Genomic DNA, 16,178 nt, shown 5'->3' on the forward strand with positions numbered 1-16,178 from the left:
TGGAGTTTGCAGACATCAGCAGCGAAAAGGACACGAGGTTAAGTGAAAACCGAGCTTGTCAGTCCGTGTCCTCCTGCCTGTCTCTGTGTGGTCTGACCCCACTACGTGGCACCCCGGCCTCTACTCTGAAACACCACACTGCCCAGCTTGACTTCTCCCCTCCCTCCCTCCTGGGCTCCGCTTCTCCCTCGTGTTCCTCAAATGCTCATTTCACTTTCAGGAGTGAACACGGAGTGTGTGTTTCCTGTGACCCAGGCACCTGACATCCGTCATTGTGTCTAAGGGTCACGGCTGGCCCCAGATTCACACCTGGACCGAATGGTTCCAAAGCCTCTGCTCTTCCTACTGTGCCTCCTGAAGAAAAGGGCCCACAGCAGTAGGTGAGCTCCCAGAATCTCTCGCCCACAGGTAACTCACGGAGGAAAAAAACACTCCGGGTGCTCCAGCCCGAGATGCTCTTATTTTCCTACTATCTTCGAGATTGATCATCTCCTAAAACTGGAATTTGCACCTCCGTGAAGCTGATGCTGAGTTCTGTATCACAAGGCTGTATCTTCTCTTAAATACTAGCCTCGGTTTCCTACTGCAGTCTATACCATGGGAGGCTACCATCATCATGATGTACAAGACACAACGTGACTTATTTCTGCCCAATGTAGCTTAAGCCCCGGTTTGTCACAGAGCCCGAGTCATCCTCCTTTGATCTTGAGCCTTGGAGAGTCTACCTTGGAAATTTAATTATGAGATCCAGACCCTGTTTTCCATTTTCACACCTCCGCTGAGTTCTGGTCCTTACTCACCTCCCTTCGCAAGCAAGTACTGCAGCGGACTTCAGGCTGGCCTCTGTGCCATCCCACTTGCAAACCCTGTCACAAACTGCCCTGAGACTAACATTCCTGTTGGTTGTCTCCGCCAGGAGACAGGAAGAGGCTCACGCTTCCAGGCCCAGTGGTCAGGTCTCTCCTCAGCCTGGCTCCAGGGTGTCTGGCTTTCTCTGCAATCGGAAAGCCCTGTTCTCAACCAAGCTCGTTTTCTCCCTGCTCCTAGAGGGGAAAATTGCCATCTGTACCCTCTCGTTCCTATCTTTTCCCCATACCCCGAATCCTCCTCCTTCTCCTCTCCCACCATTTACTGAAATCCACCCCACCTTCCAAATGCTAACTTCAATTCTACCCCCTACTCAGGAAGGCTTTCTCGACTACCCCATCCAACGTTCACCTTTCTTTCAGAATGCGATTCCTAGGTGTACAAAATTCAACACTGGTTTCACACTGCTTGTGAAAATTCTTCCACTATGTTTGAACTTTATTTAAAAACTTTTAGTTTTAGACTTCTGTGGTTTGGATTGCTTCTCACTTAGATTAATTACTATATCTTATACTTTATTTTGGTGCTCAGGAAACACTTGTTCGTTTGACTTGGTTGACTACTCTTCAGAGGTCTGAGGGTATGCAAAAATGTTTTGGGAAAAGCAGTCTGTAAAAACACACGACAAAACATATATTCACCCCCTCCAAATAACCTGTGCCCAGTGGATTAAGGAATTATAGGTAAAATAACAGACAACTTCCTCAGTTTTGAAACAAGACAAAGGAGAGGGTTAGTAGGTTACAATTTACTGCAATGTAAAGTTCTGGCTGAAGGAAATTATGAGACGAGAATAAAGAAGATAGCACATATTAGGAAAAAACCAGCATCCTCAAATACAAGGAGTCAACATTTACTCCATGTTAAGAGTTTGAGCAGGTATATACATATTTTTTTAATCTTTATTTTTGAGAGAGAGACAGCATGTAAGCAGGGGAGGAGCAGAGAGAGAGGGAGACACAGAATCTGAAGCAGGCTCCAGGCTCTGAACTAGCTGTCAGCACAGAGCCTGACGCCGGGCTCGAACTCACGAACTATGAGATCATGACCTGAGCCAAAGTCGGACACTCAACCGACTGAGCCACCCAGGCGCCCCGCAAATATTTAAGAATAACATCAAGAGCCCAAAGAAATAAATTGAAGCAGAAAACTTAGCACCAGGGTAAATCACGTCAGTGAGCAATTAAATGTATTCATAATTCTCCATTGCAAGAAGTAACCACAGTTCTGTATCATGAAATTATTCCAATGAGCCTATCATATCTATGCTTCATTGATTTAAAAACGTAAACAAAAATCTATACAGTATCACTACAGTCACGAGTGTCATGCATAATAGAAGTAAGTCGTATCTATGACAAGAGTCATCTCATGAGGTGAGTACAGGGAAGGCATCACTATTGTAATGATACATTGGGGCTTTATGCTTTTGTCTGTCTCCCTCATTAGACAGTGGGCTCCACACCAATACTCTCTATTGCAATCCCACTGCTTAACATAAATATCGGCTGAATGGATGAAAGAGAAAGGCTGAGAAGAGTCAGGCATTCCTTTCCAAACCAGCTTCCCCATCAATAGCACAGAGAGACAAATCTATCGTGGAGAGAGAAATAGAGCCCTATTTTAAAAACAGAGTAAAATGGCTTTCTAAAGACTGAATTAAAAATTTTGAAATACTGCTTTAAGCCTCCAAAGCGAATGCCAATGATTAAATTATCTCCAAGTTCTTGCTTACCTCTGAATGAAATCCTTCTTATAAATTCAATTTTTTTTTTTTTTTAAATCCTTACTGGAGATGGAGAGCAGCTGATCACTGTTCTGAGATATTTAACATTCATATGATATGAGGATCTTAATGGAATTTCTTTCTTTTCAGTTTAAACTTAATAGACTCTTTTTACTAAACCTTTAAGTTTCATGATTTTTTCATTTTTGTAACCATTTAAAAGACTATACTTCTGAATTCCAGCAATCAACAACTCTGAGGCTGATAAGATAACCCTCTCTAAGGTTTTATTTCGTAACGTTTATTCCCTGTAACATTTTGGCCATTTTCCCCAACCGCAGGACACAGGAAATATGGAATCTCTCCTTTAAAATACAAACTATTAAAGGTCAAGTAAAATCAGGACAACCCTAAGTGAAATAAAACTAGATGTATTATTTTGGTTTATAACTGATTGCATTATATGCACCTTTACCATTAAAGATTATTATTGAGGATTTTTCAAATAAAAAAAAAAGAAAACAACCTCAAAGAGTTTTAAGTACAATTTACTACTAACCATTTTATCTGCCAGTTACTCTCAATCCTTTGAGGGCAGAGAGTTTTGTATGTCTTGTACTTCAAGGTATCGTGTATGAAGAAAGTACTCAAGAAAGTTTGATTAATAACCTGAATCAAGCTGGTCTCCCTCACTGCAATAATCTTTCCAACATTAAAATTATAATCAGTCATCTTGGGACTGGATGGATGAGAACACTTGGTTATACTTTTGAATCGCTTTTGCTTTAAAAAAAAATTTTTTTTTAATGTTTATTTTTGAGAGAGAGAGAGAGAGAGAGAGAGACAGAGCATGAGTCGGGGAGGAGCAGAGAAGAGAGGGAGACACAGAGTCCGAAGCAGGCTCCAGGCTCCGAGCTGTCAGCACAGAGCCCGGCGCAGGGCTCAAACCCACGAACTGTGAGATCATGACCTGAGTCGAAGTTGGACGCTTAACCGACTGAGCCACCCAGGCACCCCTTGAATCGCCTTTTCTATTTCAAATACAAGGAAACCAGAGCCCCAGAGAGGCCAAGCAACTCCATTTTTTTTTTAAGTGATGAATTTAAAAAGTCATACAGGGAGTTAACAGAACTGATTGGAACTCGTATCTACTGATTTTGCATTCTAGTGGTCATTATACCACCCATGAATGGTCTAAATTACTTCTAATTTTTTATCTTGCTGATTCATGAGAACAACAGCCTTGCACTTGGGGAAATAAGGGGAAAAGCTCATCCTGAGATGTGCTATATTAGTAACAGCAATTACAATGTACATTTCAAATTCTCTACATTTAAGTATGTTTCTCTACACGGCTGATTGAGCTTTCGCTGTTTCAACCCAAGTTCTAGTCAGTCTGCTGACAGCCACAGATAAAACGGTGAACAAAACATCTGGAGCCCTGGTTCTGGCACACTTTAACCTTGTGATTTAACCCTCTTACGAATTCCAATAGATTGTAATACTGAGTACAAGGGCTGTGCGAAACCACCTTGGAATCTCTACTATGTACACCATACCTGGAATATACTAGGTTCTGAGGGAAATTTGCATGATTCTTTCTTGATAAGAAGTAGCTCCTGGGGCTGAGTACTTACCAGTGAGAAAATTCCGTAGTCGTCCAAACTGTACTTCATATTGCTGGGGCTCTGCCTGGCAAGGGGCTGCGGACACGATGTTGGCACAACCGGATTCGGATTGGACTGAGGCGGAAAAGATACAGGAGATGGGGATGGGAAACACAATTATTAATCCAATCTGTGGCAGGATGGATGGACGAGGGTGTTGAGTACGCATCAGCAGCAATGGACTTTTCAGTACATTTTCAAAGTATGCTGGGACTTCTGGGTAAATATGACCAAGTGATGACACCTATGTATCTCCTCTCCTTCCCGATACCCAAAAGAAAATGACAGTGGAGGAATGAAAAGGTATAAAGCACAGAGAAAGGTGAGTGAGAGGACAGGTCCATAAATTCATGAGAGACCTATCTGAAAGCATCTGACCCCACGTTCTGACATCCTACAAGAAGGTACCTTGGTGTGGGTCTACTTTCAACCATCGTGATGAACACTTAGTGGGCCCTTTCAATTGAAATTCATGTCTCTTGGTTCTTTTTTCTTTTTTTTTAATGTTTATTTATTTTTGAAAGAAAGAGAGCAAGCAGGGGTGGGGCAGAGAGAGGAGAGGGACAGAGGATCTGAAGCAGGATCTGTGCTAACAGCAGAGAGCCCGACGCGGGGCTTGAACCGTGAGATTATGATCTGAGCCAAAGTCAGACACTTAACCGAATGAGCCATCCAGGTGCCCCCTCATGTCTCTTGGTTCTGAGAAATTTTGTGATTCCGTTTTCTTTCTGGGACCCCTCCTATTTCTTTCTTCTTCCACCCCCCCCTCCTTTTAAGTAAGCACTAGGCCCAATGTGGGGCTCAAACGAACGACCCCGAGATCAAGAGTCACATGCTGTACCAACTGAGCCAGCTAAGCACCCCTGGAAACCCTACGATTTCAACGTTAGATCTTGCTTCCTCAACTTTCAGCCTTCCTACTGATTTTTCATTTTTACTACCCTGTAGTTAAATTTATCCAATTTCTTGCTGTTCTCTGAATGTTCTTTGTTTTTTAAAAGTAGCATTCTCTTCTTGTTTCGAGGCGATCATTGAAGGTATTTTTGAAGTTTTCTTCTCTCAGCTGTCTGCTTCATCCAAACTGCTTCTCACGGTTTCTTTCCACATCTCCTTTTCACAGAGGGTATGGTAGGTTCTTTCATGGCTGAAAGTGAGGCCCTATAGAGCTGACAGAAACTTCGTATGCTTATCACCCAGCATGACTTGGATGGGCTATTTCCCAATGTCAATGCCTTTGTAGGTCTTCTGTCTTGGGCAGGTCAGATTCACCAGGGAAGAATCTGTAATCACCTTCCTGAAGGATATGTGACTGGTTACTAGTATTCTGGGCAACAGAATGTGGGCAAGAAGGCTGGAGTCTTAAATTCTTTTTTTTTTTTTTAATGTTTATTTATTTTTGAGAAAGAGAGAAACGGAGCATGAGTGGGGGAGGGGCAGAGAGTGAGGGACACAGAATCGGAAGCAGGCTCCAGGCTCTGAGCTGTCAGCACAGAGCCCGATGCGGGGCTTGAACCCATGAACCACGACATCATGCCCTGAGCCAAAGTCGGATGCTTAAAACCGACTGAGCCATCCAGGCGCCCCAAGAAGGCTGGAGTCTTAATATTCAGTACGTAGACACGCACTTAGTCTCCATGCTATGAATTTATGCTTTCTAAGAAGAAAAACGACATTCCCTCATCCTTTCTGTGGGAGGAGGGAGACATTGGAGAAAGGTGGCTGGGGGCTGCGGGAGCCATCTTTAATAATCTGGATGAAACATTAACAGATTTCAGAAGATGGAAGATAATGTAGGAGTGGAATCTAATGCAGCAGGTCTGAGGCGGCCACAACATAAAATGTACAGGGAGGGGGTACAGATGAGAAGTCAGTGTGCCCCACTGGAAGTCAGAGCGACAGCCTAAAGCAGGAGACTATGCTGCACATGGAAGAAGGGGACTCCTTTCTGTCCTCCATGAGGCTCCCAACTTGAGTTAACCAGTCACCAAGTCCTATAGGCTCCTCAAATCTTTCCTCTCCTCTCCACTGTTACCCGCGTCCTTAACTCAGGTCGTCCTCACTTTTCACTGGATTATTCTGTGGCCTTGTAAGTGGTTTCCCTGGTTCTGCTCTGGGCCTTCCCCAAACACCACAGCCACCACAGTGATCTTTCCATAATTCACATTTGAGAATTTAGATACCCTCCTTCCACTGGCCCCTGGTGAGCTCCTAATGGTTCTTTTGAAACCTAGCTCATCCCTTCTATTTACTAACCCCTGACTGTATGCTAGGAACCACAAGACCTTTTCCTTTTTAATTAATTAATTTTTAAGGGAGAGAGAGGGAGAGAGAGAGAGCACGCGCACGCGAGTGCACATATGTGAGTGGGGGAGGGGCAGGGGAAGAGGGAGAAAGAGAATCTTAAGTAGGCTCCATGTCTGGTGTGGAGCCTGATGCGGGGCTTGATCTCATGACGGTGAGACCATGACCTGAGCTGAAATCGAGAGTCAGATGCTTAACTGAGCCGCTCAGGAGCCCCAACCACGAGACCTTTGGGAAGCAATCCTTGACCTGCTAGGCTAATTGAGACGACCATCGTCTTTGTCCCTACAGAACCTGAGGCATTCTCCCTTTGCAGAACTTACTACATCATAACCTATCATCTCATAGGGTATGATGTAGTACTCTATGTATCTCATAGGGTATCATACTGATACCCTATCATCAGTGATTTATCTGCCTCATTTCCTGGCTACAATGTTAAGCTCTTTAGGAGCTAGGATCAAACCTTAGTTATCTCTAGGACTTTTCAGCACCTGGCAATAGCAGATATTCAATAGGTGGTCTGCTGAATGAAGACATAATATTATTCAGATTGCTCAACTGACAGAAAGACCTTGGACAACATCTTAGGATGATCACATTTCATGTTTCTCACATTTCCTGGTGGTTTTCCAGGGACAACAGAGACCTTCCTAGGAAGCCATTATGTCTTAACTAAGGCAACTAAGAGTCATGTTCTGGAAGTCTGTGTAATAGTTCTTGCTTCTACCTTCTACCAACAACTGCAGAGAATTACTGTTCCCAGGTTCTAATGAATACAGGGCAGCCGGAGATGATTAATGCACACCAAGGGCTATGATGGCAAGTTTACAAGGAATTACTCTGGCGCTATAAACTGGCCATCCTACTAGAAATAATAAGGCATTTAGTAATTTATTCCACGTCTGTCATCTGGCTCCGTTCTTGTCGAGGGTAACCCAGTCCGAAAGGAAGGAAGAACGGAGTGGATTTGATGCTGAGGAACAGGAAGGCAAATGCCTGACTGGGCTACTTCTACGGTCTCGGGGGGGAGTCAGGAACCACTCAGGGTTTGAGGACACCCTCAGGGTTTTACTGTCCCATCGTTCTTCCTTTACAGCAATGGCAACATACCCTCAGAGCACGCAGGGTCTGGCTTCATGATTTTGGAGGTAATACAGGGAGGCAGAGGGAGCTGCTGCTACCAGTATGGAGGCTGAAACCATTAAGGGAAGGAGGAGGTGGAGGCAGACACTCAGAAGAGCAGAACGAAGTGCAAGAATAAAAAAGAGAAGAGTCCAGTCTGAGCAGATAAGAGGAATCAGGGCTGAGCTGGAGAAGTCACTGCAATGTCGAACTCCACCTGCAGCCGTTAAAGGGCACAGTCACCCTAAAAACACTGCAGCCATTCGTTTTTTCCCCCCAAATCTCCAGTACACGGATCCAATAGAAGAAAATTCTATTACATAAAAACCGAACTGACAGCACAGCTAAGTAATAAGTGTTTGTTATTCTGGACAGATTTAAGACACTTCCCCCCCCCCCCCCCCCGAAAAAGCATCTGATTTCAAAACAAGAAACAACACCCAAACTTAGAACCTCAGGAACATATCTAGGATGCCAATCTTTCCAACCACTGGTCCCAAAGTATTCGTTCACCCAGCAAACCTGACTCCCGTGGGCCAGGCTCCGGGCTACAGCAGAGGGATGAGTGCAGGAAGGGGACAGAGACCCTGGCCCTCCGGGTCCTGTAGCATAGGAGTTCACAGAAGGACAGGTCGCACGTAACATCAGATACAGACAAAACCACTTAGAATTCCGAGGCGGGATGGATTACGACAGGAGGCTTCTAGGAGCGGCTTTGAAGGATAGATAGCATCTCTGAAGGCCAGCACCATCATCTGGTGGTGCCCACTGAGGCCTCCGGAGAAGCGTGACCTGTCACGGACACTCCGGCCCACCCCCAGAGCGGGCCCGCGGGTACCTGTGAGGTTGGCTGCCATCTCCTCAGCAGTCTGTGACAGCCGCAGTCCTTGCTTTAGGGGACCATCGGAGTCCACATACTGCCGGCGTTTGAGGTAGCAGGACACTGCCATCTGAATCTGCTCGGTGCGCACTCGTTTCATGACCTTCAGAGGGAACCACAGAACACTGAGGCATTTGCGAGATCGTCCAACCCAACGAGGACATCACATGGGTAAAATAAGGAGACAGACTAGCCACGTGGCTAAGCAAGTGACCTAGTTGAGACAAAACAAAGTTCCTTCATTACTAACCTGGGGCACTCTCCATTTTATCCATTTTCTCGATAGTCATACGGTCACCTTCAATTATGGACAACAGGAATGTCACTGAGAATAACACCCCATGGATCCCCCCCCCCCCCAAACTTCATTTTATACTATGATTTCACTCTTTCTGGTGGAGCTTTTCATCAGGGTTGCTAACAGGGGACCAGGTCAATTCCAGAGTCTTTTATTTCTCCTGCCTACTCGGGGAGAGAGGTGTTAATTGGCAGTGAACCAGCTAATAAAGCGGGCTGGAGGCAATGCAAAATCGAAGATCTGAGAAATTCAGAAACTGGATGAATAGATGTCGAGGAAGTGAGAAATTAATAGGGAGGAAAGGAAGGCTGTGTTTTTCCAAATAGGAGAAGGCTGGCAGCACCACGTCCAAGATTTGAGTAATGTGTTTTCGTTGTAATCACATTATTGACCTCTCTTACTCTTTATTTATAACCTCGGGCACAGAAAAGCATCAACATGGTGAGAGGGCATGTATACGCGGTAAATGTCTCACGAATTCATGCAAGAAAGGAAAGGAAATGAAGTGCACCAAAGAGGGGTAAATGACTTTTGATAATTCAAGCCAATTTGAGGGTTCCCCTCCAAAGGACTATTTTCCTTGACTACCAAATTGATTATAATGAGTAACAGGACGTGCCATGGTCTCAGATGCTACTTTGCCAGGAGTACACGGCACTGTAGTCCATGTGGCCAATGACCCCGATGAGTTCTGCATGTTCCCTTCGGTCATGTAAAAATGGAGCGCATGTAACATCAGCCACACACTTGGGACTGTCCCTATCACCGCGATCTTCTCTAAACCAAGGGCTCCCAATGTTTTCTGTGGAAAATCCGCTTTTGGTAACTCATTTGGGTGTGTTTGAGTTTTTTTGTTTCAATGACATGCACTGGCCTTCTTTGTGATTTCCTCCGTTCTCTTTTAGGATTTGAAATTCCTCCCGTTCCAGAAATCTGCCTTTTTTTTCCCCCTTTAAACATTTCAAAATATTTTATTTGCATCTAATTTTATCTGTCTGCAATTTTAGTGTATAATGTGTGGTGAATAACCAAACATTTACACAGATACCGTAGCAACAAACTGTTCTAAAGTCATTTGCAAAAATATTTCTTTCTTTCCAAACTGATTTGTGGTGGCCCTTTTAAAATAAACTCTGAAGGTCTGCTTTTCTTTTTTTTTTCTTTTTCTTTTTTTTTTTAAACGCTTATTTATTTTTGAGACAGAGAGAGACAGAGCATGAACGGGGAAGGGTTAGAGAGAGAGGGAGACACAGAATCGGAAGCAGGCTCCAGGCTCTGAGCCGTCAGCACAGAGCCCGACGCGGGGCTCGAACTCACGGACCGTGAGATCATGACCTGAGCCGAAGTCGGACACTCAACTGACCGAGCCACCCAGGCGCCCCAGAAGGTCTGCTTTTCAATTCCGGAAAAGTCAGACAACAGAGCAAACAGGGAAGGCTGGGGATACACGCGCTAAAACATATACATCTATACAAAAAATATAAATGTTAGAACATCATAAATATGTATAAACTATAAATATGTTTAACTCCATTTATTGTAAAATTATATCCCCCATGCATTTCAGTTTTGGATTACCAAAGACAGTACAGTATCACTCGCTAAAAAGGAAGGGCAAAGGAATGTCAACCAGGAATACTGCTCTAAGCATTCATCTGTCCATCAATGAAAGTAGATAATTGTTTTTTGGAGATTACTAATAGGCATTACTGTATCATTTTGACTGTATCAGGGATTCTCTCTGGTTCTCTAACCTGGCCATACCTAGAACCTCTTGTGACTGTGTGTGTAAATAATTTCAGCCCTGGAGATTCTGATTCGATGTTATATTTAGGGAAAAACAATGAAATGCACACAGAGACTGTGACGATACTGCCCTTTCCCAGTCTGGCCCAAAGTCAGGACTAGTCAAATCCAACCAGCTCCCAATTTCCCAGCCCGTGCCACGCCCCCATCCCCCAGGATGCTTGCTAAAGCTGCTTTCAATCTAACTTCAAGAGCTCAGAGTCCCCAAACTCTTCGAAAGCAGCCCGATTCCTTGTGTTTTAGCTGAGACCAACATTTTCAGATTTCCTACTGCCAATCTCTTGTCACCACGGGAATGCATGCGTATATCAATGGGTGTCCCTTAGTGCTCCAAACAAGGTGGGAGTAAGAGATCACCTCTCTAATGGGAAGAAACCATGCGTGTGGAAGACACAGAAAAACCGACAGAGAGAACAGACCCTGCAATGACACATGTCCTCACAGCGGGGCCATGCTTATGCACATCTGAGGAGGAGGGGACAAAATATGAAAGGTATGGAAGAGCAAATAGGAGAATGAACAATAGCAAAAAAAAATGGCCATATTTGGGAATTGCTAGAAACTAGTTTATAGATATTGATTCTAATGAATCTATCTCAATTAGCTGCCCCAAATGGCAGTTTCTCTGAACCCAAACCACTATGTATGACAAGGGACCTTTCCTGAGGGTGGGCGGTGAGCCAACTGTAGGGCCAAGGACCTTAACAGCAAGAATGCTGGCATTGACTCTCTTTTACAACTGCACTCAACAGAAATACCAGAGACATGATCCAATCGACTTAACTGAATTTGATTCCAATGCACACATATTTCAGATGAAATAGATAAATAATGAAGAGTTCTGTGGAGAAACCAGTTCCCCTCCCCCGACTGATTTCCGTAATACCAATACCCATACATGGACACATGAGAGAGAGAGAGAGAGAGAGAGAGAGAGAGAGAAAACTCCTTAAAATAGACCTGTCTTTTGAGAGACTCAGACATGAGACGAACACTGCAATTTCAAGTTACTTGCTTAGCTATTCCCAGAATTATACAATCTTCTAAATTTAAAGTAAATTTGGATACAATTACATCTTTGTTAAAACTTCAAGATTTCCCACAACATTCTGTTTTACATAATATCTTAACTTTTAAAGGCAAAAACAGATGACCGCATACCTTTCTTTTCACGCCATATTCATATTTCTAGAAACTAAAATGGGGATTCTGACACAATATGTATCTATTTCTCGTATGTCAATAGTTGCCTACTGTTTAACTAATACTTTAACAAAGTTGCTACATAAAATCAAGACGTGACCATCTTCCTGTCTCGAAGTAGCAACAGCGCAGGAAAAACCACAGACACACTCTTGATATTTAACTTCAGAAATAGGGAGAGGCAAAGACACCTGGAACCCAGGCACACTCTTAAGAAGATGGGGCTGCAGCCAAGTACATTTCTTATTGGTTACAGACTGCAACCTAACCCCATCCACTTATGTTCAAACATACATGTTGGTGAGGGGTGCTTGCCAAGTCAAGGGCTAGGTGGGCGAAGGACTCACAATTCCATGAAAGGCCAACAGACTACTGCTTGCACAGCACCTCCTGGGTAAGGTGGCAGCTTTGAGAGAGTTCAAAATAAACCCAGGCAGGGGCGCCTGGGTGGCTCAGCCGGTTGAGTGTCTGACTTCAGTTCAGGTCACGATCTCACGCTCCATGAGTTCGAGCCCCACATTGGGCTCTGTGCTGACAGCTCAGAGCCTGGAGCCCACTTCAGATTCTGTGTCTCCCCCTCTCTTTGCCCTCCCCTGCTCATGCTGTCTCTCTCTGTCTCAAAAATAAAAATTAAAAAACAAAAAAACATCCAAATAAATCCAGGCAAACTCACCACCACCATTCTCCAATCAGCTCCCTAAATGAGCCCACTGGCAGGTGGCTAGGGGTGTGTGTGAGTGTGCTTTGAAGCAAAAGTATTCCAATTATACATTTAGGCTTCAAACAGGTAAAAATCATTGTGTATTTTTTGTTAAATGGCATGTGAAGCGCCTACGGGGTACTCAAATATATTAGTTCTTTTTTCTTTACTTGGCAGCAGTATAGATGCAGTATCTATCAAAAAGTCATTCGAAGGAGGATTTAGAAAGCTAGCTTTTGCATTAATCATCATGGTAAAGTGTATTCAATTACCTTCGTGAAAATATAAAGCACAGATGACAAGTGAGCCACAGTACACTCAGTTTTAGTTAATACCTCATATAATGTTAACATTACGATGGCCTTTCATATTCGACCTGTGCTCCCAGACTGACATGAATATACTTGAACGAGAAGCTGTGCTCTTTCTTATGGTGCCCCGAGAAACAGACGGCACGAAGATAAGGCTCAGTGCTGAGGGCTCAGGATGCAGTGTGGCACCTGGAGGTTCTTTGGGGCTGGGGTGGGGGATGGGGAGCAGAACTCACACAACTAGGTGGACAGATGCCCCCAGGAATTGCTTTTCTCCAACATCAGCTGGGACCTCTACGATGTTCCAGATGTTTTTTCTCACCAACTAGTTTCTTTCCCTATAGCTTCTCACCCAGCCATTCCAAAACGGCACCAGCCTCCTTATCCAACCAACTGACCCTGCTTCCCACCTCAGCAGGCTATTTACCAAGACTTGAGATTCCTCAACTCTTGCCAAATCAAACAGTCCCTTTCCACACTACCCCACAAGGTCTCTTGGCTGCTGAACGCGCCTCCTCCCTTGAAGCTCCCTCTCCCTTGGTCGCTCCCCCTCCCCCATTCTTGGTCTGCTTCTCATTCTTCACATTCCCTACATCATGACTCTACTTAGACAAGACTCACACCGTCTCTAGTCGGACCACCTTCCTGAGCTCCAGTCTGAGGGACATCTCCGCCTAGATGCTGCAAACATCTAAGTTCAACATGCTCAAATTTACTGTCTTCCTTCAAACCCTCTTCCTTCTCCTACTGCTCCTAGCCAGCTTGGTGATGCCATCATCTACCACCGAAGCAAAAAACCCAGCCATCGTCTTGAGATTTTTCTTCTCCCTCTCATTTCTAACAGGCCACCAGCTCCTACTGTATATAGAATTCTTTCTTGCAGCCACTGCTGCTACCCCATCCACTGCAATGTGACAGCACAAATCACTTCTCAACTGGAATGTTCCAATATCCCCTCCACCTCTGGCCCTACCTCAAACCACCCTCTAGAATGCAGCCAGAGTAGAAGACAGATCTGATTATGCTACTCCCAGGTTTAAAACTGCTATCCCTCTGCCCTAGTGCAGGTTGTCCAATCCTGCCATCACTGTTCCTTAGCTCGCCCAGACAGATGGGAGACTTCCCGGAGGATGGAGCTTTTCTTATCTTTGAAACTTACATGAAGAATAAAGTGAGTGCTGTCTTGCTTCTGTTTGTTGGAATTCGTGACAGTTTACTGTAGGTTCGTGATTTTTCTGAGTTTTTATGAGCCACAAATATTTGCCTCCTGCTTTAAAACTGTTTTACAGCACAGAAAAACTATTTCTATCAAAACTTCACTAACACGGAAGAGTATGGAACATGAATGGATATCTACATTTACTACGACTTCAGAACGAAAACTTTCATACGTGCTCTGTTCGCAAACACTATTGTAGACAGGAAAAAAAAAAAGAATGGTTTACTCTCAGAGAATAGGGGGAATATGTCAGGAACAATTTAACGACATTAAAACATTTATGTGTCTCAAGTGGAATGATATCCATTTTTCATTCTAGAGCAGTACAGGACTTTCTGCAATAATAAAAATGCTCTAAGTCTGCACTGTTCAGTACGGTAGCCACCAGTCACAAAGGGCTAATGAGCAATTAAACTGTGACTAGTGCTGAACTTTTATTTTAATTAAATTTAAGTAACCACACGTGGCCGATGTTAACTGTAGTGGACAACACGGTTCTAGAGCATGGCGTTACTTTGCGAAACTCATGTATCAGCATCTAAAAACGCTGATTCACAAAGTTGGGCAAAACACTTCTGATTACTAAATTACCAAATAGCCAAAAGTTAGTACAGTTGACCCTTGAACAACATAACTGACCCTGCCCAGCCCCCACTCAAAAATTTGCATATAACTTTTGCCTCTCCCAAAACTTCACTGCTAATATCCTGTAGACTGAAAACCTTACCAATAACAAATACAGTCGATCAGCACGTATTTCGTATGAGAATTACATACTGTATTCTCACAATAAAGTAAGCCAGAGAAAAGAAAATGTGATGACAACCATAAGGAAAATATTTATAGTACTGTACTATCTTTATGGGAAAAAAAATCTGTGTATAAGTGGATCCGCACAGTTAAACCTGTGTTGTTCAAAGGTCAGCTGTATTTTGCTAGTAAGACACAACTACCTTTTACTATAACCAAACACTGCAAGGTGACTAAGATACATTTCAATACATTTTACCAGAAGAGTAGCTTATTTGACTGTTCAACAAAGAATTATGAATGGAAGTTCTCCATGATATTTTCTGAACCCTGCCAGTACACAATGTTCTTTAAACCTTCTAAAAGTTAAAAAATGAGAAAAGGGAATCTGTTTTAGAGAAAAAGATCAACAATTTCTGTGAAATGTCCAAATAGGAGCTTAAGTTCAAACCTAAGACAATGATACCCTTGCAATGAGAAAATTAAGAAGAAATTGTGAGGATTAATTTAAATAAAACCTTGGAGGGCTGTAGATGAAATACGCAAATGTCTGCTTATAATCTTTAACTTATTAACCTATGTGTATTTAAAAATACGTTATAAAAGGCAATATGTTAATTCATGAAACAATTTTATTCTATTTCACTTTCGTCTTCCACATATCAGTGTCTCCGTGGTCACTTAAGCCCCTCTGAACGATTGAATTCCGTTTTCTAGAGCACATCACCTTCACGTTTGCCAAATCAGCTGCGAAAGAATGCTTTTTGAATCCACACACGATGCTCTCATTGGAAATCTCAACCAACCGAAGCCATCAATACGTATTCAGGAGGACGGAACATTTTTCAGTCATCACTGACTGTACTGATTCACTGTATAAACATACCAAATTAGCAGCAACTGAGGTTTTGTAGTGCACTATGTATTTCCCAAACAGCATCCTGTTGTTCAAAAACAGAGTAATTGAGAGTGCCCTGTAATAAATAGGAAAGACTTGAACACGTGGTGACACCCTCTTTACAGACAGATGTTTGCGGGGAGCCTGGCCTCGTAGTCAGGTATGTACAGTATATCCTTGAAAACAACTTTTAAGAGGTAAGGCTGCCTGGGATGATCTAAAGGTTTCTTCGTGCCTTTTGCGAATCCTCTCTAAGCTTCCAGATTTGGAAAGAAATGCCTGTCTGCTAAGCAGTCATTTTCCTTTTTGAGTCACAGGCAGACAAAAAGCTGCCAGGACAAGTGGATGGATGGGCCTTCCCTACTTTTAATCCAACCCCGTGCTACTGCAGGCACAATCTTTCCAAAAAGCTAATCTGATGGCAACT

The 16,178-nt window shown here is 43.5% G+C and overlaps 1 protein-coding gene across 4 annotated transcripts in view; it reads right to left on the reverse strand.

Annotated features, from left to right (window-relative positions):
• TAF5L (TATA-box binding protein associated factor 5 like) overlaps nucleotides 1-16,178 on the reverse strand; it is a 31,674-nt gene that overhangs the window by 12,830 nt on the left and 2,666 nt on the right. For all 4 annotated transcript variants that reach the window (XM_019419066.2, XM_019419069.2, XM_019419067.2 and 1 more), the window contains exons 2-3: nucleotides 8,525-8,669; nucleotides 4,231-4,335 (exon numbers count right to left, since the gene is read on the reverse strand). In XM_019419066.2, coding sequence (XP_019274611.1) covers nucleotides 4,231-4,335; nucleotides 8,525-8,666 — 247 coding nt within the window. In that variant the 5' untranslated portion in view covers nucleotides 8,667-8,669. The remainder of the gene's footprint in view (nucleotides 1-4,230; nucleotides 4,336-8,524; nucleotides 8,670-16,178) is intronic.

This window comes from Panthera pardus, unplaced genomic scaffold (genome assembly GCF_024362965.1).
Source record: "Panthera pardus isolate Hobbes unplaced genomic scaffold, ASM2436296v1 HiC_scaffold_22, whole genome shotgun sequence".
In the NCBI taxonomy this organism is placed as follows: domain Eukaryota; kingdom Metazoa; phylum Chordata; class Mammalia; order Carnivora; family Felidae; genus Panthera; species Panthera pardus.